General features: G+C 35.3%; 1 protein-coding gene across 3 annotated transcripts in view; it reads right to left on the bottom strand.

The window, feature by feature from the left end:
- The window catches only part of ATRNL1 (attractin like 1), a 431,847-nt gene that overhangs the window by 317,781 nt on the left and 95,964 nt on the right, over nt 1-18,102 (bottom strand). For all 3 annotated transcript variants that reach the window (XM_066554160.1, XM_066554162.1, XM_066554163.1), the window contains exons 16-19: nt 10,684-10,897; nt 9,809-9,997; nt 4,988-5,206; nt 339-476 (exon numbers count right to left, since the gene is read on the bottom strand). In XM_066554160.1, coding sequence (XP_066410257.1) covers nt 339-476; nt 4,988-5,206; nt 9,809-9,997; nt 10,684-10,897 — 760 coding nt within the window. The remainder of the gene's footprint in view (nt 1-338; nt 477-4,987; nt 5,207-9,808; nt 9,998-10,683; nt 10,898-18,102) is intronic.

The raw sequence follows: 18,102 nt of genomic DNA, 5'->3' as shown, positions 1-18,102 counted from the left end.
ACTGAAGTTTATTTATAAGCACTGCCTCTAACAGGATTGTTACATGGAATTTAAAGACATCGCTCTGAAATAATTTGAGGTGTTGCTCCAACGAGGAAGTTTCTTCCTCCCCCTGAGAGAGCAACAATTGCAACATAATGACTCTGAATGAGTTTTTCTTTAAGTATATTAATCTAATTTTGAATCATTAATTTAGCTGATCAGCTCATCTGTACTATAAAATAAACTTTTAACCTTTAAAGAAAAGTTAATTTCACGTTACATTAAAGACATTAAATTCACATTACATAAAATGTCATTTTGCTATTTTTCTTTTTCCTTCCAATAGAAGAACTTACCTGTACATTGTCCTCCATTTGTGGGATCCCCATAATATCCTGGCATGCAGGTCTCACACTGTTTTCCTGTTGTTAGGTTTCTACACTGATCACAGACATTGCTGTTGATGCAGGTGCTGTGGCCATTACACTGGCAAGCTGGAATACAACGTTTTTAAAGCTTCATTAGTAAATTTCTCTTTGGAACAAAATCATCTCTATGTGATTATGAAATTGTAGTACAATGTGATTCTGAGGAGTTTAGTCCTGACTAATAACCAGCATAAATATATTTGCACTTTGACACAGAACCTCTTCAAAACAGCATTGCAATACAAGATGGATTCACACAAAAACTGTGTTGTGACATGTGAGTTTTAAGGGGGGGGGGGGTGATTTATGAGAAAGGAGGTTTTTTTTTTACTATTGGAATTATTTAATTAGTCATTACAGCTTTAAAACACTGTCCAGGCATTTCAGAAATCTTTGAAGAGGTAGTAAGTCACTAACTGAGACTCCATGAAAACCCCAATACCTACGTACAAATATGAGGCATTTGAAAACCTACTGTGATGGAGAACATGAACTCACAGCTGATCAAATCTAGTGGGCAGAGAGAAATTCCAAAATAAATTAACTAAATATTATCTTATTTTAAATGTCCTGACGTTCATTAGCTTTGACATACAAAGCAATTTTAAGGATATCAGGACCACATCAAACAGCGCCAGTCTGTCCTCTCTACAGCCTATTTTGGTGAAAGTGAAAAAACTTGCATTCCTGTTGACATAATTTTTCACACGTGACCTTGAAAGCATAAAATTGCTTTTTGTCAAATAACATCACTATAAACCACTGATCTTGCAGCAGAGCTCCACTCCAGAGCTTCACATTTTGGGGAAATTCAGAAAGTACTGATCACTCCTGCAGCAAAATCACAATGTGAATCCTGCCAGCAACATTGATCCTGCTGCCAAGTTTTGAAGGATGACCTCTCTATAGAGTAGAGCTTCAGAGCTCATGGTGTCCAGCAGATTAGTAATTTGTCAATTATAGCAGCTTATCAAATGTCAAACCATGTCAGACCTGTCGATTCTTCAGTGCCAAAGTGGGTGGAAGACTTGGAAGAGGACAGCTATCACAGTAGGATTGAGTTTTTTTTAAAATTTGGATTTTTTAATTTAAATGTCACAGTGATTGGTGTCTTGGCTAGGGAAAAAAAGGGACTCTCACTGCATGATTTAAAAGTTTCTAGAGCTGTTTTATAATTTAGTAACAATATATTTATAGCCATTGCCAGACTTGGCTCATAAACCATTAAAACCTCCCAAGCTGACAATCTCTTCTTTCTTCTGTAACTACGCCTAGACAATCTTCCAAACAAGTATTAAACAATTCTGTACCATTAGGTTTTCTCACTATCTGGACTAAATCTCTAGAAATCACAAGACTTATTCTTCCCAAGAATACTTTATTTTTAGACACCTTTGTGGTGTCTCCCTCTTGTTCAGTTTGTTGCCATTCTCAGGAAAATCTACACAAAAGCACCATGAGCTGCAGCTCTATTTTGAGGTTTGTGTACATGTTTTACACATTACATTACTTAAAGAAAATGTAAAAAAATTACAGCCCGATAAGCAAAAATTAAAAACAGAGAGTACATTAAAGAGGTATTCTATTGAAGTAAGATTGCCTAATTAAGAGTATATCATAGCGTAGGACAAATGCTTAATATTAATATTCTCTAACTAGTGAGCCATTGATTTATAAATTATCTATTCTTGCTAATGCTTAGTTTTGTATTTCTTAATTTTTTTGCTATACAGGGTGATGAAAGTAACCTTAATTGTAAAGTTTAGATTTTTCCATGCCATATTATTATCTGGTCATACATGACAGCTCTGAATTCTTACATTTTGTTGAGTCAAAGTAAATGGAAGAGATTTTACAACAAATTCAAAAACATATATATATAGACAATAGAAGGCAATCCACAACTGATATGACACAGCATGGAAAAATTACACTATATATTTGCTGGTTTCCCTAAAAATATGCATCTCCTTGGAAAAAGTCAGAAGTGCAAGTTCAATAAATTTCTAAGTTGGTTCAGTGCAATCAAACTGGAGGCATCAGTATTAAATAATTTTAAAAGTCATTAAATTAATGAGCCATGGTAATGAGTAATTAAGTAAGAATTAGGAGTTAAATTTGTAAAAGTTCTTTTTTCCTTAAGTCCTTTTAATGTACCTCACTGGCACCAACAAAGTCATTTTCCTCACACACAAAAATGTGCTTCAGCTGAATCCTCAGGCAGGCTGCCCTGGAGAGAAGCAATTTTATGTCTAATTTGCTTTGGACTTCTGTGTTGAAATAGCTGATGAAGCTGACAATTGTTGGTAATTATAGATTTAAGAAAATAGTTGAAACCAGGAAAATTTATGAAAAGGGTGTCTTCATTACAATCTGGATCTAGTGTAAAGATACTTCATTTAGTTCTAAACAAACTAGTTAGAATCTACTCACATGGCTTTTCAGAGGAGAAAATTAGACTTTAAAGAAAAACTTGGGCTTGCATTCTACCTAAACCTTTCTTCTCACAAGGTGAATGTCAAAGCTATTTTTCTTTGCTTTTTATACATATGTTATTTGCAATTTTATTTATAACAACAGTTCAATTAAACTAAGAATCCAATGAAAATAAAACTGCATTCCTATCAAAAGAAATACTATGACAGCTTATTTGAAGCCTGTTGATTTCAAAGTGACCAGTCACAAAAATAAACATTTTCTATACTGTCTGATGAACAGAAATCTTGAAGTTTTGAACAAACAGAAAATGAGAAGGAATTTAAAATCTGTATCAGCAGCATAATTGCCCAGAGGCGCTATAAGGAGGATGGATATGGACTACAAGGAAAAAATAAGTTCATGCCTGAATGACCATGAATGATTCAGACAACTATTCATCAATGTGGCAGAATAATCTCCAAACTGCATGATATAAACTATCTATTTATATTTTCATCCTAACTGCAAACTGTTCAGTAGGCTTACATAGACTTAGTCTAATTCTATCTTGTTTCAAGTACATCAAATGATTGTTGTGCTAAGAATAACTGTGTTAGTATAATCCACTACAGAAAATATTTATTAAAATGAAAACAAAAATCTTAGGAACCAAACCTCCAGCCTAAACAGATCAAAAAAGAAATTTCGCATCAATTGAAGTTTTAATGCTATGACTTCTGTACTATTTGTCCCCTAAACTCATAAAACCAGGGAATGTTAAACTGCAGAGGAACTTCAGTAAATTCTTGATCAGAACATACAATGAATACAGAATTTTATCCATCAAGAATAAATATTAAACACAGCTGTTTAGACTAGCACTATATTTACCTATTACAATTTCACTATATTTACCTATTACAATTTCACTAGTGGCAGAAATTATGCATTGCCCTGAAGGGTTAACAATCCTTCAATATCAATATATAGACTAAGTAATGAAATTTCTATACAACAACAGAATGTCATTCTACTGTTTCCAGAAATGTACTAGAAGCTTCTTTATTCAGGAAGTAACATTAGATGATGTGGAAGGTTTCTTTGGTTTTAACTAAAAATATGCAACAGTGTTTACTGGGGTTTATAGATTTCATTTAATTTTTCTAAGACTTGAAAACACCCTCACTCTATATATATGCATACACAACAGAGAGAATAAACTGAGGAAAAAAGCAGACAAGAAGGCAAACACAGCTGCATGTACCCATAAAATTATTGATCCTACAGAAGCTCCAGCTTCCAAAACTATCAGCAATAGACTATTTCCTGAAAAAATAATTGTAGAACAGTTACACTATTTATTCTTAAAAAAAAAAAAAAAAAAAAAACAACACCACAAAGTTTTCAAGTTGTCTTTTAAACTGTATTATTTATTGTAAATGACTTCTGGAGGGCTGTCACAGTCCCTAGTGTGCTTTTCATTTGCCTGCAGTGCTCCACAGCTGCTGCTCCCCACTCTGCTGTCAGGGTTGGATGATTTCCACACAGGAGGCTGCACCAGCACAGCTTTCGCTGTCACAGCACATGCTATCTTCCTTACTTTTCCAATGAACTCAAAAATTAATACTGTAATCAGACTGGTGTGGCTTAAATTAAGACTTCATAGATTCTCTTTAAGGACACATAAGCACATATTCTATTCAGTCTGAGTGTCTAAAAGGTCAGCTGGAAGCACAGCTCAGGTTTTGGCAGGCCCCCATTCTGACAGTCAGCTGGACTTGGAAGAGCAGGAGAGAATTTTGTGTCCGTCAGTCTTCCCCTATGGATAATTTCTCCCCAGTTCCACTCCTTGATGGATGCAAAAGCCAGAAGAAAGCAAGAGCTGAAGAAAATTCATATGCTTTCATTTCTAATTGTGGAGGGATAGGGTGGGTGAAAACTTATCTACAAATTAATGGCAATTTTGTCTAAACTTCTTGCACTGCATTTCACAAGTCAACCTATACTTGTGTTCAGTAGACAAACAAACCCTATATTTAGGAAATATTTTGTAAAAAATTAGTTTTCCATTACTATTTGCATTACTTAGAACAACCACGTTATTTTGGTGTGCTTAAACTCTTATTTCATATATAAGAGAGAATGGAAGCAAACCTTACCTGGACACTGGATAAAAGACCACTCATAATTTTTTTCTTTTGGGCAAAGAGTAGCATCAAGCACCATTTCATTGGAGTGGACACTGACAGGTTTCATTGGGCCTCTGGAGGAGCCTTCCAAGCACTGTCCTTTGCCAGTGTTACTGGGATCATTGCACCATCCACACCCTGGCTGCTCCAAACACTGTCCACAGGTCCTCAGCCCAGAGCAGTTTTGAGCTTTAATACATGGAATACAATATTAATGCATTATTTTTTAAATAAGATGCTTGGATTTTACAACAGAAAATGGAGAATTAACTTTTCCTTGTGCAAATTAAAAAAATACCAGTAATACTAGTAAGAATATCTCAGTTTTCATTAAAAGTTGTGCAACCTTAAAGATCACACAGCAGGTGTTTGTTATACCACAGTGCAACAATAAAAACTTCAAATCAACAAAGAAAATTAAGCAGAACAAGAATAACAAGAATATTGCACATTTTCATTAAACAGAAAAGAAAATATTTTCCTTCCTTATTAGTAGTATATAATGCATTTATTACTAATTTTACTGAGATAAACAGCCCTTCCAAAGGAAAAACTAGAGTTCAATACAAGGTCAATAAACCAAGTAAGAGTGATAATATTTATAAACATAAAAAACTACAGGATCATTCAAATTCAAACCAAAAATTATTTTGGGCACAAAGTAGCCCTGGATGTCACCTGAGTATTCACCTACAAATATGACTTGGCCTTCTCACATACAGTTTTTGAAACAAGCTAGCAAACCACACATCTCAAGCAACAAGTCATAATTCAGACCCACTTAAATTAACTATATCTTAAGGTTCTCATCAGTCAGTCAGGTTTCATTTTTAAAACTGCATTTTAAAATCTAAATAAACCTTTAGATCTTTTATACTCTATTATTTAAAATTATTAAACAGTCTTCCTCATATTTCAAATCTGTTTAGAACCAAATAAAATTCCTATTCTGAAGTTATTGTCATTTTTTATTAATAAGAAATTAACATTTTAGTAAATTCAAGAACACCATTAAAGTTCCCAAGCTTCTTTAAGCTTTTTCTGACATATCTTAGTTTCTTTAATTATTGTTGTAACACTGGATCAAATTAACGTCAGACTCATTCAAACATTGATCACTATGGGTTCCTGTCTCTCCTCACATTAACTTTACGGGCTTTCAAAATTAAATTTTAAAAGCACACATGAAGGTAAGCTCCTGCTGTGAAGCCAGAATTATCCAAGTTTCTTTTTAAAAAGAAGAAAGTAATTTAAAGATTCCCAGAGTTATTCGAAGGACACACAAATGGCTTCTACGTGAGGGGAACCTCTCAATTTGGCTCAGCTGCAGCCAGAACACTGCATCCAAATAATGCCCACAGTTACCTGGACTCCTCTGGTCCACAAAAGGAATACTAAGCAGAATGATTTCACTGCTAAATAAATTAACTGAGACCAGAATAAAACTAGCTCCTCTGCCTTCAGCAACTATTAAAATTGTTTTAAAGTAATGAAAGCTGTAAAAAGAAAAAATACTGCACAGTCTAAAGATACCTGCTGATACCAGGAAAACAGGCAGTGAAGAGTCTGAGTGAATCTCAAAAGGATTTTAAGAGCACAGAAAGCTGAAGCAAGAGCTCTTCAATAGACTTGGAGGAATCCAAACAGGAGGAAATGTTTCAAGTTTCCCAAATATGGAAAATAGCAGGGATGGGAAAAGGCCAAAAATTGTTGCAAATTGTCAAATGTGAAAAATCAGTTTTAAACAATCAGAGCTGAAACTGAATGATACAAATCTGTGCTTTTGAATACATTAGAAGATCAGCAGAAAAATAAAGACCATCATTTTGCACTGGCTGGCTTGCCCTTTCAGAGATGCACTCCAAACAATCCAAATAAATCTCATGCTGCTATTTATACTCATGCTGCTATTTATAAAGCCCTGAAGTATCAGCTGCACTATCTTTACAGAGGCGAAAGCAGAACCAAAAGTGAAAATCCCCAGCTATTATCTGTAGTGACATTCAGCTGAAAAACTGGAGAGCTGAGAAGCAATTGTTGATGGAAGAAAGGGATATTCAAGCAGCAATTTTGTTTTCTTTGAAATTCTAGAGGTGGTCCAAGATTGTTCAACTGTCAGCTATTCAATCAAAAGTCATAATGGATGGAAAATGTAGGGAAGAGTGGAAATGCAAGTTTTTGGCAAGTAGGCATTAAAATGACAATATGTCACCAATAAAACAGCATTCCTCATTTTTAATTCCAAGTTGTGAAAATAAATGTGAAGTTCTCAGGTTTGTTTTTTTTAATTTTAAATCATACATGCTTGTCTGAATTTTTTTTTCATTCAAAGCAAAACATCCAAAAGCTCAGAAATTAGTCATTCAAAATAAAAATAAAATTTTAAATGCAAGGAGGATTTTTTTAAAGGTATAGTTCCAGTCTGTTCTTCAAGTAGAAACACTATCCCTTGATAAGGGTATCCATTTAATAATTCATTACTCCAGCAGCAATAATGATGTATTTACCTAATAAAATTTTCAAGTCATTTTAGACTAACAAAATATCTGAACCATGCTTCATTTGAACATGCATTTTCTTGTTTAAATGCAAAATATCTGATGCTAAAAAACTCTGGGAAAACTGCTTACAGCCACAGAAACTTGTTTTTTTTCTAATTTGTTGAATATAAAGTACATTTTCATACAAAATTGCCTTTACATAATGTTGAACTGGCATATAGCAAATCCCTTTTGCCTTATTTAATATTAACTTTTACAGACCTAACAAAAATGACAATCAAATTAAAAACTATTTCTTATGTTCCCCAAACAAATTGAATCAATATGATGTGCAAACACTACACAAAGAGATAAACTGAACTGAAAGTTCAGGTTAACATAATATCTGCTAGTTCAAAAATATAAGCATCATTTATGTGGTATTCTGTCAATTTTATCTCCAGATTTGCAATCTATTTAAGTTCTGCCACAACTCACTATCAATATTTTATAAGTTAAAAAATTGATTCCTATACAGGAGAAGAGAACAAAAGTTCTGTGAATGGTAATAGGAAAGAAACATTTATATAACTACAGAATTATTATTCCAAACATATTGACAGGAGATTAAATGTTCCTATCACCTGTTACACTGAACCTGGAATAATACCTCAAATTTACTAACTTAGCCAAAAAGTTTACCAGAAAAGCTCAACATGGTCCTGGTTCATTACATTCTATGATTATTAAGGATGAAGAAGGAACCTCAATTAGAGGAATATGGGCTCTTGGCCAGTTTAGCCTGAAGGAAAAGCTTTCCTATGCCTTATTTCCCTTTAACCCAGATAGGTAGTGGCCTGGTACAATCAGCTCTTTTTCTCTCCTAAGACTAGAATATATCAATGGTTCCTTTTACAGATACATCAAGAACTTGTTTTACCTAGTATTTTCCTAAGTTTTAGGTGAAAGTAAGTAACTGCCTTCTGTGATCTTTGGGGTTTTTTTAATTTGTATCCATAACCTCTCAAACAGAATCATGATCTAAGTATAACCCTGAAAGAAAGTTGCTTGTTGTTGTCAAGATCATTAATGCTGTCACAAGATATCCACAAATAAAAGATTCCAAAGGCTTTGATATCAAAAAACCCTTATGGAGAGAGAAAGGAAATCAGAAGTAACCAGAAAAACTCTCTCAGAGCAGAGCAATAAGGAAAGTCCAAAGGTACCCTTCAGAAATCCTGAAAAATTCTAAGAACCAGTCTTCTCAACAACAGTGACTGAGGAATTGTTCTAAACAAACCTCAACTAAGACACAGGCAGCTCACTCCAGCATCTACATCAATTATGGCACCAATAAACCCTGGGATGCTGGAACTGCATGGGGCTGACTCCAGTCACTCCCAGCTTGGCAAGGAGCATCTGTGACTGATTCACTGAAAGGGATTTGGAGGAGATTGCTCCCAGAGACACTGCATCAACCTCTGATGAAATGTGCTTCCAAAGGGGACATCCAGGGAGTAACCTGGCTCCTTGACAAAGTAAGAAATCACTTGCTTCTTGTCCCCAAAGGATGAAATGGGCAACCTTGAACATTAACACAGCCTGACCCAGTCTGGTCACACAGGACAGAAGTTTTCTGTACCTCCTCTACCTGTCTGATGGCCTAATAGAATTCCTTCTACTTCCATAGAGAGGATGAACAATCTGCAAGAGTTAATTAGAGATCAAGGTTAATAATCCCCATCTGCAAGGGAGAGGAATCTAAGGAAGACCAAGATCACTTCTTTTGCATTTGTGTTACAATATTCTCAAGACTACTACTATCCTTACTAAAACTTTGGTTTTATCTTTGCATGTTAGGAAAATGGCATAGCCTGAATCTGAAAAAAAGTAAATCAGAACACTTAAACCTTTAAAAATTCAGCACACTTCTTAATAAATTGATATTGTGTAAGTCTAAGTTTTACATATTGGTTATCTAATTTTAACAGTATCTTGTTCCAGCTCATGGATCTTGTTGGTCATACAAACAATCATGACAATTTTTCTTTACTTGAAAGGAATAAGTACTTTTCACAGTTTCAAAAGATTAAATACATTTCATCATTAAAGAATTTCCATCCATCAAAGAATCATCTGTATCTAAGAAATGCATACTCAGCACTGACTTCTCACATTAGTAGCCATATAACGTCATTCACTTGAAAATCTTTTTATCTCTAGAGAATTTGCTGAATCTCTCCAGCTCTTTTGAGTGAAAAAGAAATGTAACAATATATTTAGTAAGATGAACATTCACTAAGATACTCACGGGAGCAGGTGGCAGTTTGCCACTCCAGACACTGCCCATATGGGAAGGAGATGATGTAGGCATTGGAGTCCACGCATCGTTTGGTGCTGCTGCACCACATGCACTCCATGCCATTGCTCGTGCAGTTGGAACAGGTTGTCCTCAGGGAGCAGGGCTTTTTGCAGGGCCTGGCATTCTGGTTGGGACTGACTGGAAAAGGACCACAAATATTTTATCATTTCAAACACAAACTCAATCTACTTTTTCTTTCACCATTTATTCCATTAGAAAAATCCCTGTTGAAGTGGTTGCTTCCTTAATTAGTCATAAATATTTTGCCCCAAATTTATGTTTTTGTATATAAATAAAACCATATTTTACAAAATTTCATATGCAAAACTGAGCATGACTCATATGACAGCTCACAGAGTCCATTTTAGTAGATGTTAACTTGAACGGTCAAATGACTCTCACAGTAAATTTTATACACAAACAAACCTAAAAGACAGAAACCAGAATTTTGGATTTGTCTGTCTTTTACAGCTTTAAGATATTCATTAATGTTCAGCAAGATTCAGAAAGAACACATCAGCATTACTGAAGATCTCCACATGTAGTTACAGATACTGTTACCATTCACTATTACTGATTTAGAGGCAAACAATAAGACTTCTGGTGTAATGCAAAAAAGCCACATGACCTAATTCTCAAATAAATATTTGCTGCTTTAGGAATATTAATATATTACAGCTGTTTCCAAAAAAAAACTGAAAAATATATATATTTTTGTAATTATTTAATCCAAACTGTCCCCAGACCCCTCTTAGGCAAATGAAGCCCCAAGGAGCTTGTTTATTCACCACGGCATCAGTTCTTGGGAGAAAGAGGCTCCTTACCAACGGGTTTTTCACACACAAGGCCATCTGCCATGGCAGTGCAGGGATTTGCCTTCAGCCCTGCCACCTCTGCTCTCTCCAGGTAGGCACAGAAGCCAGAGTCGTTGGGCTCTCCAGGGAGCCACTGCAGGGTGGTGTTGGTGAAAGGGGACATGTCATCCCAGCCCCAGTAGGAGATGTTGATCTTGCGCAAACCCACCCAGGGGGAAATTTTCTAGGGATGAAAATGAAACAAATGGAAGAGAATCATTTAAAATGCTTTTTGTCTTGATAAAAAATTTCAAAAAATAGTTCAACAGCAACAACTTCACACTTTCAAAATTCACCATGTTTTTTATCTTACTTTATCATCTCATCAATCATTGTCGACACAGGTTTTATCTTAATTTTTCTATCTTGCTGAACATCCAAAATAACCCAAAAAAACCTCCACTCACTATATGCTTCTCTTCAACTAAAACCCTGCATTCTGTTCAAAGACAATCCTGATTTCTATTATTGGTCATAATGAAATTGTTTGGTATTTTTCCCAGTGGCTACTGTACAATTACTAATTGCTAGGCCACTGTGGATAATGAAATACACATATCTTAACAGCAATTCGGAGAAATCAAATTTCAGGAAAAAGTAGGATCAATATTACATCCTCTGAAGTCCATAATGCTGATACTGATCAACTTTAGGCAATTCAGAGACAGATATAAAAGTGGCACATTTACATTTCCAATGCTGTTAAATACACATTGAATATACTTTGATTATGATTTATAAGTTATAAAACATAGCCCAGAAAAAACTAAAAACACACATTTTTAAAAAATATTTCGGATGTATCAGTAAAACTGCATCACAAATTCTACTGATTTTTATCATTTCATCTTTACACTCCTAGCAAGTGAAAAAGCAGATTTTAAGGAAAAAAGGCATTTGCTTGTTCCAGGATAAATCTACATGCATTACTTGCCACCATTGGTGTTTGGTAAAATCTCCAGATATCCAAACCAAACACATTTCCACATGTAATCTCTGTGCAGGCAGTTTTCATTAAGCCCAGTTTAAACACACAGAAGAGAGATACAGAGAGACAACTGGGCTGTGACAGGTACATGATGGCAGGTGGGTGCCAGAATACCAAACCCAGCTGCCCTGCCCAGGCAGAGGATACACATTGTCAGCTCCAAAGCAGAGATATTGATCTGATTGTGAATTAGGTTCACAACTGGTTTAATTTACAAGGTAAGTAAGGGTAATTTACAAGGTAAGTAAAACACTATAATACATCTAAAGGGAATCTGCCATTGTTAAAGAGCTATGTATTCCACAAGTGAACCAAGAGTTACTGCCATTCTCTATCACTGATCTTTCACCTTTGATCTCACATTTTCTCTGGCCACTCAGGTTTAACCCATGGGTGAAAAGAAAATCTTTCAGTACTCTTCATTCTACACACTATCAGAGCATTCCTTCTTTTTTCCCAACTTGTTAGATAGAGCAAATTGAAATATGAAGGATTATTAATTTTGTTTCAAAAATACCAGTGGTAAATACCTTTTAAAAGAATCAGTAGGTAGATAGTTGGCCAGATTCCTGACCTCCCTAATATGTACTCCCTATGCTCTCTTCTGCTTCTGTACTACAAAAACTGCTTTACCTACTAACACTTGGGGACACAATTTTAAATAAACCAGAAAATGACTAAGAAAAGTTCCATTCCATAAGATGTGTTCTGGGAGACTCTTAAACAGCAACAAGAACATTCAGCAATTTTACCACTTTGTGTCTTACTTCAGTATTTACTTCCTAACTCGATTGCTACCCCAGGTGATCAACTTTCCAGGTGTATGTGAGGACTGTGAGGACTCACATGTCCTCAACACCAGAAAGAACATGATGCAAGCAGTAAAAGTGGAACTTGGGCATCTGGAAAATGGTAGATAATACATCTGTTGCCTTATTTGTTGTTTAGTTGGCTAGATTCCTGTTTTTGTATGTGGTCCACATGGACCAGAAGACCTTAAATACGTACACATAGATCTACACAGGTCCCTGTAGATGCTGAGTGTGCACACCAAGCACATGAAATAATGTCAAGGGCTTAGGCAGGATAAATTGCTGACAAACACACACATAAAACCAACCCTACATGCCTACTTTGGGATTGAGGGATTCCAGCCAAGAGAATCTTTAACATATTACTGACTGTTTCAATTGCACTGCCAAATAATTTGGCCTCAGCATCAGTATATAAAAAAACCAGGGATCATATTCTAGCTATGGTGAAAAAGTATGTGAGCCAATAATGAAAACTGACAGTGCAGCAGTGATATTTGGAAATAAATTCTTCCATTTGAGTAGGAGACTGTCTTGGAACCCCTTTAATGATGACAAAGTCCCAGGGAGAATCATGAAAGCCAAAGCAGCCACAGGAGATAAAAGCAGCATCCCTGAAACAAAAGACTTCCAGCAAAAGCAACACATATCCCAGTCATAATCATTCTTAATAGCTGGACTATCTGGACAGCTTACAGTCATCATGTCAGGGATCTCAAATTCCATATGTACCATCTCTGGCTCTCTGTTAGGATAAAGCATCAAAGTACAGACCCAAATGCTGATGAGCACGTTATCAAATGCACACCATGGAAACTGTGACCTTGCAGGCCCACTCAGGCCGTGCTGTTAGGATGCCAAGCACAGATTATCCAAGTAAGGCCTCCCAAATGTTCCAATGATGTGCTTAACATGCATATTCAATTATGTGGCATCAATTCCATCATGTGGTGGGCCACAGGTGAAGACTGCTGGCAACAGCAGAGAGTGTGTGTGGACATCATCAAAGTTTATCAGCAAAAATGATTGCAGCTGCACTGCATGGACGCCAACAGGAAAAATCAAATCACAACAAGAGCATTCAGCAAGTTCTATGTGAGATACCTGCAGCCACCAGGGCTCTGTGACTATCAAATTAATTTCTTTAAAAAAAAAAAACGCATAAATCATCTCTCAAACTGATGAAAGGTTTAGTCAGAATAGCTGGGAATCTCAAGATACTTGAAACAACCAAGGGACTTCAAATGTGTTGACTGAAAATGCCAAAATGTGTTGACTGAAAATGCCAATCCAGTTTCTTCTTCAGGCTTAAGAAATAATGGGTGTTGAGCTTCCTTCACTTGAACTCTATGGTTGTTTCATTTAATGCAAAATGAGTGTAGAAAACGGATTCCTTTACTTTGAATATCTTGCCAAAGATGCCTCTGAAGAGGATCAGACAGGAAGGAAATGAAACTGCTAGTTCTCTGGAACCAGAACTTGCTGATGCAAGATTCCAGCTTCCAGGCCTCTTGAAAAATGTTCTTTAACAAATCAGATGAGTGAAAAATACAGTGCAAACCAATTCATTTATTGGAAGTTCAGGTGATCTTTACTCAACATATAAGTGGGAAGAACATTACTCCTCCAGAGAGTACTCTCCTCCTTCAGAGAGCTCTGAAGATCTGTTCCCTATTTCTATATACGCATATCTATAAAAACTCCCGTGACATATAATATACAATTCATTTTAAAACAACATCAATAACTCAACAAGCTCACAAAAGAGCATTCTAGGCAAGTTTAAAAATCAGTTTAAAAAACAGAACAAAAAATAAAAACCAAAAAACAAAACAATGCAATACACAGCAGGGGCTCAACTCCATCTTGGGAAAATTTGTCATGAGCCTTACTAATGTTGCGGTGGATAACACAATCAAATATATATTGTGAAATATTGTATAGCTTTATCCCACTACACTTTTTAAAATTTGGAATTGCCTCTAGAATATGTTTGTCCTCCCATCCATATCATTCTGTCTATATTTTAGAATCCACAGCCCATCTTAGAAACTTTATATTTGTGCTTGAAATACAGCTAGTCATAGCTTACCTGTTTTCACAGAATCACCTTTTATAGCACTGAAAACAAGTTACCAAAAAACCTTTTTAAATGAGACATGAAATATTTGAGAATTACAAAATTCTGAGAAAAATTGCTAGGCAAGGCTTTATTTTTCATCTGACAGAGGAACAAAATTGCAATCATATAATGCATACTAACAGAACATTCTGTAACCTCATCTACAGCTATTAAGATGAACATTAGATCAACTTTTGGCCATAACAGGAATCTATAAAAAACTGATCAATAATAACTTAAAGAATATGTTCTTCTCTCTTTCTAAATCAGACTATTTAATTTGTTTTTAAATAGTAATCATGGAACTATGTTAGAAAGAAAAATTGTGTAACCTTAACTAGAAAGCTAATAGTTCATGTTAAATCCACTGTTTAGTCAGAGAATTTAAATGAGATTAAGTTGCTTTGAGATCTAAAGTGAAAGGGATCATTTCTACTGATGACACATTTTTTCAGATACTACTGCTGAATCAGCACTAAACTAAATGAGGGCTGAATAATTTGCAGATGAGTGAAGTGAGCAAGACTACCTTTACTGAATAGCCAAATACCACTGAGGCTCAAAAACCTCCTCTGTTTCTTAATTATGCAAATTACTGAGGAACTATATATCTCTTTCAAAAAATGTATATGCACCTTTATTTAAATTCCTTTTATTTTGGATCTCAAATTGTCCTGAAAGTATATAATACACTACTGTCTCATTTTCTGTAATGTGCCCTACAACACCTTATAAACAAAATTCAACAAACTTCTCAGGAATTGTTTGAATTCCTGGATTTGTTGCTCTAGGATGAAACATACAATTAAACTTTGAAAATACTGTGGCCTCTCAGTGCCCATATTCCCACAACATTCACAATTTGGAGAAATTACTTGCGGTTAATTTGACTCTTTTCTGCACCATTCTGAACAAAAAACCTACTTCCTGAAAAAGCAGCTCTGTGAAGAGAAGCAACGTGTGTTCTTTGGAGGGTTTTCCATTCCTTAACTGCAGCAATTCTGACTATGTCAGATACCATAACACTCCATGTTTTGTAAATATATACCCAGTGATTGACACATTTTAAGCAGTGGAAGAAAGATTTATAAGTGTTTCTGGATCTATTAGACACATGTGATGCTACCTGGATGAAATTAATAGTAGGAGTCATGTGTCAGGTCACCTTATTCTCCTACTCTTTTTAAACTTTTCTGTAGTCCAATAGGTTAAAAAAAACCATGAAATCTGTGAAACTGATAAAACTAGAAATTCCCCAATTTCTATCTACAGAGAGTCTAGCTAGTATTTCAGTGAGACTTTGGTTTCTTCTTGGAATTTCTTCTTTATAGGGGACAATTTTAAGGCATTTTCGGGCATCCAAAGTGAGTTGAGCTCCCCCAATCCTGAATGTAGGAAAACAGTTAAACTAGAGGTGAGCTAATGGATAGCCAATGCAACAACTGTAAAATAGAGACAAAGTGCTAAAATAATTTATTAGACTTCTAAAACCACAATAGGAAAGTGGGACTGGTAGAAACTGTTCTAAAGGGAGTAATTCAGAAACCAAGAGTAGATGTCAACTTCACCACAATCACACACATTATCAAACCACAGAAACATAGAGCCCTCAGAGAATACTTGGAGCTAACAAGGAATAACATTGCTATGCAAAGCTCACTAATTAACTGCAACCTACACTCAAGTGTAATTTATAAAAAGATGCTTAGCCTTGTGAGCCCAGAGTCAAAGGAAAAGTTGCAACCAGTTTATATAATGAAAAGCTTTGTGTATAACTGTTCTCTTCTTCCTTTGTGCTTACTACACCAAAACTAAATCTTCTCAGAATTTATTGCATGCTAACAAGAAAATTATTATTTTTAGTTAAATCCCACAGTAGCAAGCAAACTCCCAAGAGAGCTAATTGCACTTTTAAATGAATATACAACATTTGAATATTAGCAGGAACAATAAATTAACCTCATATTGCTGTTTCATCTTTTTTTCAGAGAAATTCAAATCTTCCCTTTCATAATATTTTGCTTACTAGGTCAATAAAAGCATGTAAGAAAAAAACATTAAGTGTAATTTCTCTTTAGTGTGGGAATCTGCAGCCTATCCATTGTGTTTACTTTGGCATTCTTTGACAAAATTTAGTTTATTTTTCATGAACAATACGAACTTGACTTTAAACTGCTGGTGAGAATTTTAAAATACATTTGCAAATTCAACAGTGTTTTGAGTTCATATCACACAGATCTTTGTTTTGTCCCTTTCTTTAGTACCAAATGAATCTTCTCCTTATCCTTTAAAAGGAGGCAACCTATTGATTTCCAGTTTAGTATTGGGATTAGGAGAAATTATTTATACACAATGAGGTTTGGAGAGGGTATGGAGACAATGGCAGCCCCCTCCCTCTGAATCTTCCCAACACATCAATGTATTATTCTAAACATGATAAAGAAATTGTCCTAAATTTGTCCCAGAAGAGGGACTTTGCATATTAGGAAACGATCTACAAAATCACATGATGTTTCTAACAATAAAGAATGCTGAAGTCCTCCCAGGCTGTAGATTTACGGATACTATTTGACAGTTTGTAAAATACACAACAGCTACCTAAGTTGCTTTCCATTTCTCAGCATAAGAATACCAAATAACAAGGAGATAAAGTCCGAATCATATTCTTATTTCCAAATGCTGCTCTGACACATTCATTAATCCTGAAAAGTTGTTTTTTTGTTTTCAGGTGAAACTGAAACCTTTTTTTCTTTCTCAGGCTAAAGATTTTAAAGCCTTCAACATTTACCCACCCAAGTCAAACTCTACTGCAGATAATAGAGATTTAAACCACCGTGTTCACCTTACAGCAGCTCTGACTCCATTTGTGAACTCCCCACCAACACCTGTTACAGAAAAAAGCCATCTAAAATGAAATCTCACTCTTTAAATCATTATGATTGCAGTTGGAGAGGGAAAGGCAGGCAAAAGAAGATCAAGAAGTTTCAGAGAGCCTCTGTCACACCTGATAACACATTTAGGATGTATCACACTGAGTAAATGCAGCTGGACAGATAGATATGAATGAAAAAAGATCTTTTCCTTTCCAAGTGCCACTGAAAACACCAGGATAATTCATGGCAGAATTTCATTAGAGGTTCTGACAGCTAAATGATTGTTTAATCCAAGATAGATTTTTTTAAAGCGAATAAATTTGTCTACAATTGCTTAAACTGTATTTGAGGTATCTCAAATTTACATCACCACGCTGGCTCAGGATGTACTTCATTTAAATAAAGATATGCTCAGGAGGATGTCACCTTGCAGAAGTTCTAAGCTCTGAAATGTAAGAAAAATCTTGCTTCCAAACACTACAACAAGCGTTTTCTTATCCACACCTCAAGCCAGTCAGGCAAAATCAGTCATAACAATAATCTATCACACTTTATTAGATTTGAAGGCATCCTGTGCAGTATTTTAATAGGAAT

Source organism: Molothrus aeneus, chromosome 8, assembly GCF_037042795.1.
Source record: "Molothrus aeneus isolate 106 chromosome 8, BPBGC_Maene_1.0, whole genome shotgun sequence".
Lineage (NCBI taxonomy): Eukaryota > Metazoa > Chordata > Aves > Passeriformes > Icteridae > Molothrus > Molothrus aeneus.
This window is presented reverse-complemented; position numbering and strand designations above follow the sequence as displayed.